Source organism: Cyrtonyx montezumae, unplaced genomic scaffold (assembly GCF_038088225.1).
Source record: "Cyrtonyx montezumae isolate F1298 unplaced genomic scaffold, pur_monq_1.0 scaffold_2, whole genome shotgun sequence".
NCBI lineage: Eukaryota > Metazoa > Chordata > Aves > Galliformes > Odontophoridae > Cyrtonyx > Cyrtonyx montezumae.
The window spans coordinates 56,208,401-56,226,913 of NW_027071936.1; the positions used below are offsets into that span (position 1 = coordinate 56,208,401).

Consider the following 18,513-nt stretch of genomic DNA (forward strand, 5'->3'; position numbering starts at 1 on the left):
GGAACAGGAATAGACAGGATGGCTGCAAAGATGGCCAACCTCCCCTCTTACAGCAAGAGACAGTAAGAATGCTTGTCTGATGAAATGGGTGAAGGGAGAGGAACTGACTGCACCTTGTTAATTTAGAAGGAAGAACTAGAGAGGGAAGAGTCTAGCTTAATCTCAAAGATAACACTGCTAACAAGAAGAGTTCTCTGTGAGAAACTGCTTACTGAAATTCAACAGAGTGATGTTTGGAACAGACTTCTGGCTGAAGTAGCTTGAGCAGAAAATTTAACTTTTAAATTGAAGCGTGAATTCATATCTAGATTATATGTGGTTGTTGCCTTCAGTAGTTCTATAGAAGTCTTACCACAGAAAAGGATTTATACAGGCTTTGGGGCATAGCCTTACAAGCTTTTATGAGCAACCTAATTGGTAACTTCCTCACTTATCGAATGCAACAGTGCTCATTTAAATGTGGAATAGTGATGAAAATAGCTCGCAAGCTCTGAGTATTACCTGAGGCGATTCAGAAAGTGCTTACTGCTCATTGTGTCAAGTAGGTGAAGCAGACCCACAGTGATTTTTAACAAACTTTTATTTATAAAACTAGTATAGGTGAAGCAGGAGGCATGTCCACAGATCCAGACTCAGTGCCAGGGGTCAATTATCAGGCTTTAGTTCTTTGGCTTGGTCACTGTAGTCCATGAATGCAACTCTGATCTCTGTTTCTGATCTGATCTCTGTTTTTGAGCTCATGCAGGAAATGTGTAAAGTTAAAGAGTAGGAATGGAAGTGCTCCCCTGTGCCACACAGTCCAATTTCCTACTTTCTACACAATTTATGTCATTATTTCTCCTTCAGAAAGATTATCAAGATTTGTGTTATAATTAATTGCTTTTCTCCTATCACAGCAGCCTTCCTAATCATTCTACCGGAAGTGCTAATGGTTGAGAATCTTATCATTTCTTTATTTTCCCTTTTCATAACCAATTCTGTCAGTTTATTTTTATTGCTCTTTTGTTCAAATATTATTTATCCCTTCTTTTTTCCTTTTTTCCTTTTTTTTCCTTTTTTCCTTTTTTTTCCTTTTTTCCTTTTTTTCCCTTTTTTCCTTTTTTTCCCTTTTTTCCTTTTTTTTTCCCTTTTTTCCTTTTTTTTCCTTTTTTCCTTTTTTTTCCTTTTTTCCTTTTTTCCTTTTTTTTTCCTTTTTTCCTTTTTTTTCCTTTTTTCCTTTTTTTTCCTTTTTTCCTTTTTTCCTTTTTTCCTTTTTTCCTTTTTTCCTTTTTTTCTTTCCTTTTTTCCTTTTTTCCTTTTTTTCCTTTTTTCCTTTTTTCCTTTTTTCCTTTTTTCCTTTTTTCCTTTTTTCCTTTTTTCCTTTTTTCCTTTTTTTCCTTTTTTCCTTTTTTCCTTTTTTCCTTTTTTCCTTTTTTCCTTTTTTCCTTTTTTCCTTTTTTCCTTTTTTCCTTTTTTTCTTTTTTTCCTTTTTTCCTTTTTTTTTTTCTTTTTTTCTTTTTTTTTTCTTTTTTTCCCACCTTCAGAAATGGTCTCCCCCCATCACTACTGATCTTTGTGTTCATAAAGTATCCCAAATATCCTGAGTGGGAAGGAACCCACAAAGTTCACTGAGTCCAGCTCCTGGCTTGGCATGGGACCCATTCACCAAAACTGCAGCAATGTTTTTCATTCAGAGCTTTGATTCTGATATGTCATAGCCTATGGTAAACCACAAAAACTATATCTCTGTTGAGACTTGGGAAATTATACTGTGGTAAATCTGTCTGGTGATCAGAATACAGAGTGCAGCTACAACCATAAATCACAACAAAAAGCAGCAAGTTGTTTGATGCCTATTTAGGACACTTAGAATTACTCATCACTCTCATGCTTGAGTATGGTCATCCAATTAATTAAAGGAGCTATATTCTTCTTGATCTTCTTGGTTTAAACAAGAAATTAGAGCTTTTTAGGACACAGACCACATATTATTTGTCTTTATCTAACAGACAAAAGTTTTTTTAGATTTTAATCAAGTTCACACATGACTCATTTTCAGACTGCGTGGACACAGGTCTCTGCTAAGTCCTTGAGAGTATATCAGTATGTTTGATCCCATTCAATTCTTTAGCAACACTTAATTGCAGTCCTGTCTTCTGAAGAGGCCACATCTGGACAGGGCAAACAAGTAGACTGAGATCCTTCCCAGAAAAATTCCATAATAAGTTGCTATGGGGAAGAAAAGGTGATATTTGGAGTACTCATTGAGCCTGATGCACTGAAGTATGGATATCAGGAAGGATTCTTCACCTGAGGATGGTCAGGTACTGGAACTGTCTCCCCAGGGCAGTGGTCATGGTACCAAGCTGCTTGAGTTCAAGAATCATCTGGACAATGCTCTCAGACATAGGGTCTAATTTTTGGTGGTCCTATTGTAGAGCCAGGAGTTGGACTTGATGATACTTGTGGGTTCCATCCACCTTGGGATATTCTTTGATTCTACTGCGAGGATAGCATACTCATTTTTATTTGCTAGCATCTCATTTTAGCCTTCTGTAGTCTAGAGTTGTTAATTCACCAGAAAGCCGTGGCAACTGCAGATGACAACCTGGTGCTGGCTCACAGGAATAGAATCATGTTATCTGCCATAATGTGAGTGCTGAATTTCTGCTGCTGACTATAAGATTATTTAATCTATGACTTTTTTGCTTATATAGTGTGTGCAACTTTCTGCATATTGAAGGAGAAAACAGACATTTAAGATAAGCAGAAAGTATTTCAGGACTGTCATTTGTTAAAACACTGCCCTTCAGGTGTTTCCTCTTTCTTTCTGTGATTCTGCAATTAAATCAGCCAGAGAATTTTTCTGACAGATTGTTCCCTACAGATCCTTTGCCAGTGCATTGTCAGCTTCAGTTCTGAAAGTTCAAATGTGTGCTTATGATCTTGAGGGAATATTCTCTGGCCTAATTCTGGCATATTCCATGTATTTTCAGGTATTTCTGTAGCTATGTTTCTCCTGCATGTAAGTATGTGTTCCACACCAAAGCTTTTCTTTAGCATGTTAACATCTTTTAAATGCTGTAGACTGTAAATTCAGTATCTTTTCCATTTTTGATAACTACAAGAAAGGGGGAAAAAATACATGGTATGAATTTAGGACAGGTAAAACCAGAATTGTTGCTGCAGTTTCCTCTGTGGCTCTCTGGCTCTGGCTGCTGCTCAGACCAGAACAGATGTCTGTTATAGATAGACAAATGAAAAAGTAGATTTTGTTTAATTCAGAAACCCCATTTTATATATTTCAAGTCTTCCTAGATCATACTTGTCTGGCTCGATTATAGTGTTTCATAGTGGGTAACGTGTCATTCTAAAAACATTGGTTTGCTCATCTCCTAAGGCCTGCTAGGGCAACACCTTCTAAGTAATTTCTATTCCTCCTTAGGTGTTTCTTGGGGGGAGGAGGTGGTGGTGGAAATAGTTAAGCAAAAAGGAAAATTCCCGATTTATCCATTGGGTTCCAGTTCTGGTCATCCCATTTTATCAAGAGCAAGGCCCAGGAGAGAGCAGCAGTGATCAAAGGTAGGAAGTGCCTTGCTGAGGAGAAAAAAGCTGTGTGAAGATTCAACAACTCTTGAATCTTCTTACCATATTGGATAAGAAAATACAATCTTCTTACCATATTGGGTAAGAAAAGTTAAACAGTTTGCCTTCTGAATAGACCTTAAGTGTCACTCTGTCTTCTAGATTTTTCTGTTCCCTCCACTAGATATATTCAGAATTTTTTGCTGAATTTTATCTATACTGCAGCTGTACGTTGTGTCTGGTAAGGAAAGATTACTATAATGAGTCCCTTTCAAATTAGTTCTTCATCTAAGTTGGAAAGGTGATTTTTTTCAAATAAACTCTCAAAACTTCTGTAAGTTCCTGATCAAACCACAGTGTTATGAAAATCACATATCTGAAGTGATAGACAGTTGTGTACTCAGGAAAGTTTGTGTAGGAATCTTCATGCTGTTTTACCAAGTTCTTTCAAAAGTATTCCTTCACCTGCACAAAAAAAGTGATGCAATAGGAAATCTTACAGGCCGTGTTGTTGAAGATTGCTCTTTGCCTTTACTTGTTAAAACTCCATTAAATATTTTTATTTCCTTGTTAGACTCTTGATTCAGATTCAGAGATTCCTTAAAAAATGTTTATATGGCATAAATATTATTAAAATGTAGAATCAATAGCTCTTGTAGCAATAAGAGAGAGAGAAGAACTTATGCCACTGAACTCTGTTATTCATCTTGGAAATGAAAGCAGCTTATGTCTTGTGGATACATGCTGTTTGCAGAATAGGAAATCGTGGCTTTATTGCTTCTATTGCAGTGGAAAAGAGGCATACACTAGTGTTTTCCAGGTTTATTCTCGTTCCCAGTATATTGTACCTATGATTTTAAATATCTAGCTGTGTAGAATGGAAAAGTGTAACACCTTTGATATGTCAAGAATTAAAAAAAAATGGAGCAAAATCTTATTAGAGGGCTAGTTGTAGTGTACCCTAGGTATCAACACTAGCATACCTTAGATGCCCCCATGGACTAGCAGATGTGATGCACAAAACCCAGGAGGCCTGCATACTTCTGGAGCTGCAGCAGGATGCTTCAAGGCAGCTAGAAATTACAGTAGATGTTATTCTTTTTGCATATATATGTTTTTCCAAAATTAAGTTAAAAGCATTCCTGTGAGGACGCATGACCGTTATCCTTTTAAAACATACTTCTAAATTGTTTGTCTGTTGAGATAATAGAACCTATATCAGTTATATATTTCCTCACTTTGCTTTTTTTATTCCTATTATGTGTCCTGTATTAAGACTTAATTGGCATCATGATTTTTTCCCCAAAGCGAGTAGGTATTTATAGGCCAACACAGCACATCTTCCCTCTTCTAATGTACAGCAACAATTCAATTATATCTTTTTTATTTTTGTATGTATGTATATATTCTTAGCCTTTTCTGTGTTGAAAGTGTCTTATCACTTCATCAATAAAAAAAAAAATTTCTAATTAACAAATATTAAACATAGTGAATACTTAAATAGTCTATTGAACTTCCAATAGTGCAACAGTTAGCAGGGCCTATTGACATTTCTTTTCTACCTCTTAACTTATATATGTGTATGTATAACATAAGTGTTCCATTTTTCTGCATTTTAGCCAGTAATTCTCATTCATAATAACATTTGCTTTTTTATTCTAGTACAGTTTAATCTTGTTTAATTGAAAAACCCAAGTCATGATTTACACATATGTATGTATATATTTACCACCATGTATTTCTGCAGCTTTGCACTTTATTATATCAACCTTTGAGTATGTGGTTGTCAAACTTGCTCCACTACTTAGCTGTCTTTCGTAAATAGATCAAAGCTGGGTTTTTCCTGTCACAACCTAAGCAAATAGTCACAATGTGACAGTTCAAAATTGAAAACGTACCATCTTGACATGTTATTTGTACCAGTTCTAAGCAGGTGATGAGTGAAGTCCTCTGTAATTAAAATATTTAATGCTCTTCTAAGTTTTTTGTAAGATAAAATGTGATGGGGTTGTTTTCTTTTCTCTCAGTAATGTCTGTATTCCTCTCCTTAGTGACAACTGAGGCGAAGCACTGAAGTGGCTTCCAAGTCATGCCTAAAATGCCTTTTGTCTTCATCTTATTATTGCTTCTGAGCATTGTCCCAGAACAGGTTCTATTCCTTCTTAAAAAGATCAGGGTACCTTTTCCTTTCCCTGCTTTTTAAAATTCCTTTTATGGAGTCTAATTCAGCTCGATTTTCTGCAGTTTGTATTTATGCTTTCATACCAACAAATGTAGCTCTTTTAAACCCAGTTTAGTCCTAATATTTATTTTCTGTATAGAGATGAAGAATATGTTCTATAGTAGAACTGAAGAGGCACCATTTGAAACGAATGGAAACATTTCCACTGATTTCAGTCACTTACCAGTGTGAGGTTTTTTTCCTATAATATACACACTCTGTTAAAAATATAATACATTTCTTAACTTTTCTTATCAAAATGAAATGTTTGCCCCATAGCTAAAAGGCAAAACAGCAGTTTCATCACAGCCATATGAGTTCAATTAAATTTCAAAATTCAGGGATGATCAAACTTCCTTTCAGAATGTGAAAGTATATTTGATTGTTATATTTCAAATTCTTTTTTGAAGTTAGCATAATAAAAAGTAAATCAGAAATCCTACATAGAAGAAATAAAGGAAGCTCAGTGTTTTATGAGGTGAAGATTCTATTATACTGTCAGGGTCTGTTATTTACTGTGAAGGATGAGTTCAGAAGTTCAATCTTATTCATACATACTTCATAATAACACTTCCAGAAGAGTTACCTGAGAGAAAAGTGAACTAGAAAACCATGCGCTCTAGGAGACTTTAAAAAGGGAGAAAGATTATTCTAAGCAAGTCCCCATAGGTTGGCAGAATATTAATCATAATAATACATAGTAGAGACCTTCTTTTTTTACTGTGAGAAGTGTCCTTGGTAGTGTGGAAAAATCCTACAGGAAATATGATGAGATGACAAAAAGTTCTGGGTTTTATTTTTTGTTTGTTTGTTTTAATATATTAAGGTATTGTAAAATTCTTAAGCCTTATAAACTTACATAGTATATAGCAAGAGTATTTATATTATGGGATGTAATGATAGAGACTAGACAGGATTTTCTTTTACAACTTTGTCTAAAATATAAGTCTGCCTGCAGGCAGATCTATAATACAGGTTTAGAAAAGTGTGTTCTCTGAAGTTACTTAACGTCAGGTGCCTGTTTTATATATAAGGTTTACTCACGAGTCTTAAAGTCTTTATGTAAGTTTATTTTTCTCATTTTTGAAATAAGATTGATGATCATTTAGTCTTGATACTTATATATTGGGTAGAGTTCCTTACTCATCTGAATTTAAAATAAATAAATTCAGAGCAAAGGAACAGGATCTTGAAGGCCTTGCAGTACTAAAGGCTTTCAGGAGGACTGGTAATATTGATATTTGAATTATTTGAAAAATTCCTTTCTCAAGTTGTTTTACCCTCAACAGAGATAAAACAAACAAACAAACACAAACAACAGAAAAGATGATACCCTCTCATTCTGCCTGCAGTTGTTAAATTAACCCATATCCCAGCTCACGTTCTGGGCTGGGATATACATCTCTTGGTGTGCTGTGTTCTGTTTGAGCAGTTGCATTGCTGAAGCGGGAGAACATAAGATAAAAATTGTCAACAGAAAGTAGCCTGAGGCCTTCTGAACTTTGATTTGACTGTGGAAAATTATATTGAAGTAAAATTTAGCCAGATCTGTTTAGGGTAAATTTGAGTTCTGAATGAATAGATTTATTTTGAGGGAGAAACTGGATCCAAACTCCACATGTCTTTCAGAGTTCAATCAGACAGGATGCAGTGCAATCTGCTTTTGATCTAGCCAAGCTTTTGAAAATGTGCTAGACATTATGCCTGAGCAGTAGGTGCACTGAAGTCTCAGCAGGCTTTTAAATTAAGGACCAACTCAAATTAGAAAGAATGGAGTTAAATAGATGACTGATGAACTTTAAGGAGAAAACTACTAAAAAGAAATGCATCTTGGCATTAGATAACTGAAAGGAAAGGTACCTTAAGAACATAGACTGACAGCGATCCACTTTGCTGCAGAAAATAGTACTTTAGGCAACTTTCTCATCCAGCTACTTGTTAGCATCTTCTTTTTCCTCAGGTTGTCCTCAACAGCTAGTTTTAAATAATGAGTATGTTTGAAACTTTGTTTTAGTAGATTAAAAAAAACCACAAACAAACAGTGAAAGTCAAATTCTATCTGAAAACTGCCAGTGGTTGAGCAGTTTCATATGATTTGGTTTGAACAGTGCAGCTCCTTGCACTCTTCGCCAGTTCTGAGGTGGGACTCTGGCAGTCACATAGGGGATATTGTAGGAAATAGATCTGTGCTTTGTTTTGCTGGGTATGCTGCAGGTTGCTCTTATGCTTCAGCTCCTGGCTGGATAGGTCCAGGAGACCACTTGTAAGGCGACAGGCAAGTACTTCCTATTTCATGGATTTGCAAACAAGGCAAAGTGAGCTGGGAGCTGGGCTAACTAATTCAAACTGGAAAGGAGTATAACACGTTAGTCTTAGTTACACTACTGTAAAAGAGAGGACTTCTTCAAGGTCCTATCATTAAGCAATTGGGATAAATGAAACCCATTTTTTTACACTTTAATTAATGACAGAAACCAGTTTAAAAAGTAGAATAATTGGCTGGAACTTACTGCTGATGTTACCACAATTTTACCTATGCTACAATTGGATCATTAAGCCATTTCTTTCTTTGACCAATGAGATTAGAGTAAGAGACAGCCTGCAGCTATATCTATGTGAAGATAGCACTGTACTATTTCTTAAAGAGAATCACAGAATATCCCGAGTTGGAAGGGATGCACGAGGATCATGGAGTGCAATGCCTGGCTCCACACAGGATCAAACAAAATTCAAACTGTTTTCTTGAAGACTGTGATATTTGTGCAAATGAGGATGAATTGTAGAACATATACTTGAGTATATACCAAGATTTTTTAATGTATGTTTGTTAATGCCAAAGAAAAGGAAAAATGTGTTAAGTAATGCTGTTTTTTAGCTCCCCTGCCTCTCTTTCCATGCTCAGTCAGCTGATGACCTAAATTCTGTCTTCTTCATCCCTTGAGGAAGGAGATCTAAGAGTAAAGTATTCAGACTCCGTAGATCCCTTGAGGGAGGAGATCTAAGAGTAAAGTATTCAGGCAAATGTTACCCTGCTCATTGGCACAATATGTCAAATGATGAACTTAGAGCACTTTTCATCAAAGCTATTTTTGTTCCCAGTTTCACTATGAGAGGATACTACTGAGTATCATATTTGCATCTGTTTGCAGGAATCTCGGTGGCCTTTTTTGTTTGGAGTGATCATTGTCCCTGCGTTGGTACAAGTTGTGATTCTGCCTTTTCTTCCTGAAAGTCCTCGTTACCTCCTACTTGAAAAACATAATACCAGCCTGGCAGAAAAAGGTATGATGTGATAAATGGATTCTTGTAAGAAAGCTTTTTTTTTTTTTTTTTTTTGAAAAGGAATTTTTGTATTGCAGTGAAAGCAAAATATTCTAAGTGTAAATATTCTCTTGGCAATTATTTTTCCCTTATCTTTTCCTTTTTTTTTTTCATATACCACTAAAAACGTCTGTTGCATTGAGTTTTTTTTTTCTACACATGAATTTCTCCAGCAAGCTAACTTATATAACGTTATGCTTTGTGATAGAAACTCCAGTCAATCTCCTGCTATGTGTCAATGTGTCAGACGCTACATTAAATGTTCACTGGGGAGTGAAAGATGATTTCAGTCTTTATGACTGTCCTTTTGCCATTTTCCTAATGAAAACACAAATTTTTTTCTGGATTTTGCTCCATAGTCACTTTGTTTATGTCATGTTCTATGACTCAGTAACCTCTATTAGTTTAAAAAAAAAAAGCTCTCACCTATACATCTGAAAATTTTCAATGCTCCCATATTGCTTACTTCAGTTTCACAGACACAGATTAGAATATTTTGCTTTTAACTTAAATGCTATGCATAATTTTTTTTTGATGTTATCAAAATTTTGTATGCTCTGCTCCTTTGAAATAACTATGGCCAGTTACAGTTTCAGGTACATCATCATACTGTGGTTGAGAAGAATAAGTCTGTTTTTTCTTATTGTATTGATGTTTTAAGAAGAGAATTGTATATACAAGGAAAAAGCCTGTTTGTAATACCAAAAATATTTGCTGAACAAAACTGTGTGCTAAAAATCAATCCTGAAAACTTCAATATAACCCTAAACATTTTCTCACCCTATCTGTTTAGAAAATTACTTCCAAATAGGAATCAGCCTCTGAAACTTTAATTTAATAATGTTATAGCATGAAATTAACGTAACTCACTATATCTTGTTTCTTCTACTGTAAAATGAAAAATTGACCATTCTGTTCAGCTCTCTGAAATGAAAATGGAACCCTCATGAAAGGCTCACCTTGGTGTTGGATTAAAAATTTTGTAAATATTGGAGCTGCAAGCGTTTGAAAATACATAGGTCACTTTGAAACTAATGCTTCCTAATTATTTCCATGGAAACTGCAATAGGCACGAAGAGCATGGTAATGCTGTTTGGTAGAACAAATTCTCAGCTACAGAATACTATTTTTCAACATAATCATCTCTATTGGCTATGTATTTTCACCAGTAATGAATAAGAACTTGCATGTCACACTCATAAAAATGTGTACCAGTAGAGATGACCCACAGTTTCACAGCAGCTATGGCAGTGTTGCTAGTAGGAAAATGTTGTCCACTCAGTCTATCTTTCATCAGCCCAAACAGAAAGAAGTCAGAAGGCATAAAATCTGAACTATATAGTGGGTGTGGTATAACAGTCCAGACAAGTTTGGCAGTGTACTCTACAGTCTTTAAGCTGGTGTGGAGCTTGACATTATCTTGTTGAAGAGAAACATTGTCGTCTTCTCTGGTCCAGCTCTGGAGGTTCCAGTGGTCAGAGCTGATAGTCTGTTCACGTTCCAGGAAATCCAGAAAGATCACCTCTTTCCTATCTCAGAAGATAGTGCACATCCCTTTACTCACTAAAGGCTATGTCTTGAATTTATACCTCAGTGGGGAATTCCATTGCCACTCCAGCTTGCAGTGGTGACACCAAGTCTCATCGCCAGTAATGGCACAATCCAGGAAACTGCCATATTCTGCCTCACATTTGTTCAGTAGGTCCTGACAAACCTGCGTATAGTGTTCGTTCCATTCCTGTGTGAGTATTTGAGGGACATTCCAGGTGCAAACTTTATGATATTCCAAGATTGCCATCATTGTTTCCAGCTCACTGAAGCTGATATTAGGTTCCATACACAGCTCCCTGATAATAATCTGCTGATGCACATGGGTGAGCTGATCCTGATGCTGTTCATTTCATGGTGTGACAGCTGTGCATGGCCATCTGGAACATGGCTTGTCTTTCATGTTGCTGTTGCTGAAATTCTCCACCCACTGCCTCACTGTGCTCACATCCACTGTCTGGTCTTCATAAATGTTCAGCAAGTATCAATGGATGTCAGAGAGGGTGCCATCTTTTCCTCAGGGAAGAATTCAATGACACACCTTTTCTTGTCGTTTACCCTTCTGTCAGACTGACCCTCTTCTGCCACCTGTGGGACGGCAACAAAATGCAATGGAATATTGTCGGGAAGATTCAGCTTCTACTGCCATGCCACCAACATCTACCTCTGACATTGTGAGCCAAAATAGTAAAACAGAAGGCATTACTTTCAGAGCAACCCTCTTTCAATCACATTTGTTTGTTTTTAAAAAGAGTTAAAGAAACTAGGCTTTGAGAAGAATTCTGAGCTTTGCAGAGATTTAGAAAGGCAGAAAACGACTTTTCCAGGGACCACAAAGAAAATGGCTTGCCGCAAATCATGGTCAGGCTATTCAGTAGGGAAACCATGGCAAGCAGCTTAGGGCAGGCAGTTGAGTACATTACTTCTGTAGACCCATGCCTAGCCTTGGAAAATATGTCTTTTGGTGCCAAACTTTAATTGGCTCTGTTCAACCTGATAAAATTGTAGATGTATTTCCAGAGCTACGTCTGGCAAAGAGCCTGCATCTGCAATCGTGTTGCATAACGTTGGACTTGTTTTAGAGATCTATTCAGAATCCTTCCACAGTGCTTGGAAGCCTCACCAGTGGCAGTAGACCTGGGTCTCCTGCATGTATTGCTTAGAAACTGTCATAATTTTTCATGAAAATAACTCCACCTGCTTGGAAATTCATACCGCTTACTGTTGGTAGTAGGCCAATTGCAGTCCAGTATGTTTTCAGCATATATGTTCTGAAAATGATTTGAAAATGAATCTAGAAGCATTGGAGGTGGATTTTGGAGTAGAAGACATCAGAATAGCAAAGCTATTTTGATGCAAAGCAAAACACCTTATTTTTCCAGTGATATGGTAGTTGAGATGAAATGGTCTCTAGCCAGTACCTTAATGAGGTTTCCTGAAGGTAAGAAGGTAGATTTCATGAGCCATCTTAACAAGCATAGCTGCAAATTTAAGCACCAAGAAACAAAGGAGTCTGATAGCTATACATACTTAAAGCTGATGGATATGAATAGAAGCTTTTGGACCTGATTAATTCTAAAATCAAGATTTAACTCAATATGTGTTGTAGTACTTATTGAAACTCTTTTTGAATGTAATCTGCAGATTTCCGTACAGCTTTTAACTGGTGATTCTAGACAGATATCTGTAATGAGCCTAGGACAGTAATGTTGATATATTCCAATCAATTTTCCTCCCTTTCTTTACCTACTAACAAGTCATGCTTCTAAGATTGGGCCATTTGCTTCCCAGGTAATTCTGCCTGTTAGGATATCAGGTGCAAAATGGGTACAGATGGCTGTTAGATAAGATATAGCTGTTCACAATCCATAAAATCCCCCTCTAAGACAATATAGATCATATAATCTTATATTTCTGTGTTGTAAAGTATCCACATGGCTTATTGTAAAACACTTCAGGGAAATAAGCAGTTTTCTTACCATTGCACATCCTTCTCTCTTAACACAGATTTGCAAGTGAGAGTATCTTTGTATGTGTATTTAGTGTACAGAAAGGTGGGGAAGATGTCTGTATGATTCATGGAATGCCTGGATGAAAAATGACCAGAGAGACCTGCACTGTCAGCCTGGTGGGTGGCATTTGGAGCCTTCCTCCCCACCAGGACATACAGAGAAATCCAGATGAGACAAGAGCTGAGACTCAGTAACACAGTAAAATAATGAAAGCAAGTGGGAGGGATTCACAAAATAGGAATGTGAATAACTGAATCAACAATGAAGAACAATTGTTTGTATTTTAGATTTATCTGTAGAAATGTATAAGGAAAAGCCTGCGTATTGGGGAGAGCAGAGAATTATGAAAAAACTTCTGCTTCTAAGCCATTAATGACAGTGCAGTATTCTCCATTATAATGATGACTACAATAATGCTCTTGAATTATTTGTCTTAAGTTGGATCTGCATATTAATATGAGAAGCGTGCAAGTCTGTTTTATGACTAAATCCTTTTCTCTTTCCCCTGATGGATCAAGGCTACTTGTACAAATTTCATACATTTCATTGTGGATTATACTTATTGGAGAAATATAAAACCATTATTTGCAAAAGGTCTGCTGTATTTAAGGCAAATGACTGCACTGGTCTTTTTATAAAATCTTCTATGCAAAAGCTTCTAAAATGGGGATTACAATGTTAGTCTTCCTAATTATTTTATCGCAATAAAAATCCGATGGGATAATGTAGGTCACTGAGTTTCCACAGAGTACTGCACCTGCTTTAGTCTCTTCATTTTTCTCTGCCCTCAGGAGATAACCAGACTATACCAAATTACATGTGGCCTACTTATCTTTTTTGGAAGCAGTGTAAAAGAGTATGATACCTTTAAGTGGCAAATAAGAGACACAAGGAGGAAAAAGTACCAAAGCAATGAAAAAGAGAAAAGATGATGCAAGCGTAGGCAGGTGTCAATGTCTGAGTGCCAGCCACACCACTATGAGACAAACTATTCCATGAACACAGGAGTAAGGGGGCCTCAGATAACTGATGACCTGATGGGTAGTATGATAAAAGCAGTGCTAGGAGCTGAGCACTCCTGATCTTCCTGGAGTCAGTATCCTGTGTTTAGCTCCCTGAGACCAACGCCAGTTGAACCCAACCCTGTATTCCTGTTTCACAGCTGAATGATGAAGTATTTGGGAGCAGAATTATTGACTGTAACTCACAGCACAGTCTATAATCCTGCTTTGCTCAGTAAGTTAGAAGTCTGGTAATGGGGAGAGGGAAGAACCATCCCAAGCCCCCTCTCTTTGGAATAAAAGAAGGGAGAATAATGCCTGACATTTAACTTGTGTGATCACAAGGCTCAACAGACAGTGGAGGAGAAATAGATATTCAAGTGACTGAAAGACTCTGGAAGAAGTTCATTGTTAAATTGCTAAGAAACTGAGGAAGTAAAGGATAACAGGATAGGAAGAGGAAAAAACAATTTTGTAGCTGTAATTGCATCCAAATTAGTCTCTTCATTTACCATCCAAACTCTAAGATGAGACAAAAATTTGGTATTTGTTGAATATATGTTGCATGCCAAATGAATCCCTGGTCTGTGGCTGTGGGAACTATATATGTTGCAATACAAACAAGACCCGAAGTAGTATTGTGATAAAGCAGAATAGGTTTATGACTAACAAAATTGTTTACAAATATTTGGGGAGTTTATATATTTCTTCTGAAGAATACTGTTGCAAAGAGGAAATCTGTATTTTCAGTGCAGCTACAGTAACGTTATGTAAACCAATAGTGGAAGTCATTTGGCATCCTAGCTTCCCAGAGAACCATAATGTTATTATGTCTTAAGGGTCAAATAACTTGGATATGATGTCACAGTAACATCTGTTGGTGACATACAAAATCTGTTCATTTGCTGTGTTCAGTCACACATTTATATTCCCATGGTTATTGAAGAAACATTGCACCTGGTGTAAAAAAATAATGTGGTTTTAAAATTCTTTAAAGGATGGAGTTGGAGTTTGATACCCTTTGATGTGATAAAAAAGCAAGGCCATTTCTGATTTTAAAAAGCAAGTGATTATTTTTATTACAAAGCCTCTCATGAAGCCTACGTGTACAGGAGACATTAAAACCAGGAAAAAACTGCAGGAAAAATTTGCTGCAAATCTAGTGATTTAGGTGAAGTTGTCATTAGTGACAGGAAGGTCACCTATGATTTATTTCTGTTTATATGTGCATTTTGTATGTCTCTAAGCAGTATAAGCTATACTTGCTGGTTTATGTATAGACTATACCACAGCTGGCTGCTGGTTGCCAAAACCTGGAATAACCACTTGCTTGCAAGCTTTTTCTAAACCTCCTGTCTTTTGTATTACTTGGTTTAGTGGACCTTTGGTGCAGTTCAGTTCATCAATTATTGTGCTGTTTGAAGGTGGCACGTGGTATTTTAGTTTCCTCTGTATGTCCTGGCTAATTTCAAGTGAGTCTGTATAGGCAGCTGATGGTCTGTAAATACAGGTGTGAGAATAGGTAGAGATGTAATCCCAAACTGATGCTAACTCACAGAACTGTGAGCAAGTCTTTAGCTTGCAGCTGTATTTACTGAATTGGAATATCAACCTTCGGGTTTAGTATTAAATGTTGCCATGCTACATGTTGGTAGTTAATTAATATCTTACTACATTTAAATAGCTGTTTAAATCTTATTTAACAAAATACTTCCAAATTATTCTTCTGGCTATTCAGTACTCTGATAAAATCAGTGGTATGAGAAAACACTAGTTTTTTTTTTTTTTTCAATTTATCAAATATTTTTGTAAAGTAAAGTTACTACAGGGAGATTACTGAACATCTGATTCAAACATACTGAAGTCAGGTAGTTTTTCTGCAAACGCTGAGGCAAACAGTGAGGCTCCCTGTATGTCCACCAGTACCCAGAACAGAAGCCAGTGTTAATGGAGTCCACTGGGTCCATCCAGACCAGTACTCTGTCTTTGACCAAGCTTAGCGTTAAATACACTAGTTTTAACATGTTTCATTATCAGTGAAATGAAAATGAATGTATCCACGGGAAACACAGGACGATATTATTCAAACAGCTTTGTATTGCTTCACTTTTCAAGTTTTCAAAGGTGTAGTAGGAGTTATTACCTGAGCTCCTAGCAGTGATCACTCCTCTCTATTTGTTTCATCATACAGGGGCCTGTCTCTGTTCCATAAGCCACAAAATAGCATTTTGATCCTTTCAAACATTTCCTTAAAGCATGTATAGTAATTCAGTCTTTATAATATCTATTTTCTTTGCAACAGTCATGGAAACACTACAGAGGAAATAGAATTAGGAATTCCACATATAGCTGACTCCCTCACTATTCAGCTTCAGTTAATTTAAAGGCCTGGTCAGTTTTGAAGACAAAACATACTGACTTTATTCAAACCCTTGATCCACTTTTGAATGTTTCATCTTCATGTAGCTGAGATGAATTGAAATCAGTAATGTAAATGGTAAGAGTTTCTGTCTCCTTTCTCCTTGACTGGAAACATCCACTACTTTTGCTATTTATAAAGGCAACATATCTTTGCTGAGTATCTAGGATCTTCTACTCAAAGAAAATAAAAAGAAATCCGGAGTTTTAAAGGTTGCTGTAACTGTAACAAGAGGGTACAGACATGAAAGCAAGGTATCCCTATGGAGGGAAGCAGGTGATAACAGCAGGAAATGAGTCACTGCAGCGGGGATAGGAATGACTGCTGTGATTCTCAGTGCCAGAAATGCAGGAGTATAAATGCAAAATGAATAGAATTGAAAATAACAAATTAAAAGACCTTTGATTTTTCCCTATTAGGCAGAGTTTATTTCCACATTAATTACGTATTAAAGTGTAATTCTTACTGTACTGAAAAAGTGTTTATGAAAGAACCTTAAAGATGTATTGAGTTGCTGGAAAATTTGTTACTGTTGTCTACTGAAAACTATGCATGAATAGCATAGCATTTTCTTAGCTTTTCTTGACTTGTTGATTTTATGCATCTGTCAAAGTTTCCTATTGACATTTCCATCCTTTGATCCTAATATCAGGGAAGGAAGAAAAAAAAAGCAGGTGTCTATATTCTTTCCTTCCTTGTGCTTCATAATTTTTGTTAATTGCTGGTTGGTTTTTTTGTTTGTTTGTTTGTTTGTTTGTTTGTTTTTTACTTCCTGGTCTCTCTTGAAATGCAGCAAGTTCCCTTGCTCAGACAGATTGCTTCCATTTTACTTGACTGCACCTATATTTTTTACTTGTGTGCCCTACAGGAATGCAGAGTATTCAAAGAACAGGAAAAAAATAAAGAAAATTGTGCACTGACCTAATTTAGACCAATAAATTAGATGCTTAAAAATCTATGAGAATCAAAGAGGAATATTGTGATGCCCAATTGTTCTTACAGTTATCTGAATTTTTCTTTGTCAGTACTCCAACAGACAAAATTGTAATTTATGCACAAGACATTGACTGTAGCATGATACAGACTATTCCAATACTACATACTGTTTCAATTTTACATTTCCTATCATTTAAATACGCCACACATATTTTAACAAGTGCTTTGCATGTCATTTTATAATTAGTGGGCAGTGACACAACAAAAAAACTCAGCAACTTCAATTCTTGATTCTAGGCCCTGAATTTGTCACTATTTCTAAGAACTAAGTGAAATGACAGCTCTCATGCAGTCTCAGAGAATTTAAAAATTCTGACCTCTCCAATCCCTAAAGGGAAACTGAATATCAGAATAAAGGAATGATATTAACTGAATCAGCACCCAGAGGTGGTGAGCATTCATCCTTTAAAAAATGATACCTTCTATTAACAAGGCTCTGCCATGCACTTACCAAAGTGATAGAGAACATCACACTGGTTTAGGCCAGTTTGTTCATGTGGCCAATCCCTCACAACATCAAATGGCCTTGTTACCAACTGAGTGAAGTTAAAATTTTGTGACTTCAAAGCCTAAATGGAGGCCAGGTGTTTCACTCTTGGCTAGTCAGTGTTTTTAGCCTTCTTGACCATCCAAGTACTTTTTGTGATCCAAAAGAATGGACTGAAAATGTGAAGGTTACTTATTTGTATGCAGTGCTGTGCAAAGCAGTGGATAAGACAAAAATGAGTTTGGCTCTTAGGATAAATAAATCAACTTATTCATTTAATAAAAATAACTCATTATTTCCTTTAACAGGAGCAACATTAAGTGACCTGCTGTGTAAAGGATTGTTTTTAGAGTAAGCATCCTACTGGGTCACAAAGCCTTTTTACAGGAATATGTTTAATGTAATTGTTTCTCTGCAGTCATTCCAAGATGATGAATATTTTAAATATCTCTTAAAAAGCCAACCCCTGGGATATGTTCATAAAATTGTGATGAAGTAATCATCAATTTATACCATATCTGAATTAAAAGCTTGGTGGAGATGCACCACCTCCACCAGGAGGTATTCACTTGCACTACTTTTTGGAGGAAATGTGAGAGGAAAAGCTGTTAGAATTCACTGGAAGACATCTCAGCGAGTCAACAACATGCAATAATATAATAGTATTTTGCAGGATGATACAGGGTTGCTTGCCTATATTTACCAGGTAAATTCAATTGTCAACAAATAGAAACTATTGAAATTCTCTGGATAATCCTTTCTAATAATAAATACATTGAAAATTAATTCTTATCTATATACTATTGAAAATTAGATAATATGAAGAAAAGTAGCTATTCCTTTCAAATGTTTGCCTTTCTTGCTTCACGAGGCAATTTTACATTTTACTACTTCTCCATCCAGTCTATCTTCAACAATAAAATCTGCTATATAATTTGGTCACA

At 36.2% G+C, this 18,513-nt stretch overlaps 1 protein-coding gene across 1 annotated transcript in view; it reads left to right on the forward strand.

The window, feature by feature from the left end:
* SLC2A9 (solute carrier family 2 member 9) overlaps positions 1 to 18,513 on the forward strand; it is an 89,649-nt gene that overhangs the window by 27,018 nt on the left and 44,118 nt on the right. The window contains exon 7 of the mRNA XM_065735775.1: positions 8,935 to 9,067. Within this exon, the coding sequence (XP_065591847.1) occupies positions 8,935 to 9,067 (133 nt within the window). The remainder of the gene's footprint in view (positions 1 to 8,934; positions 9,068 to 18,513) is intronic.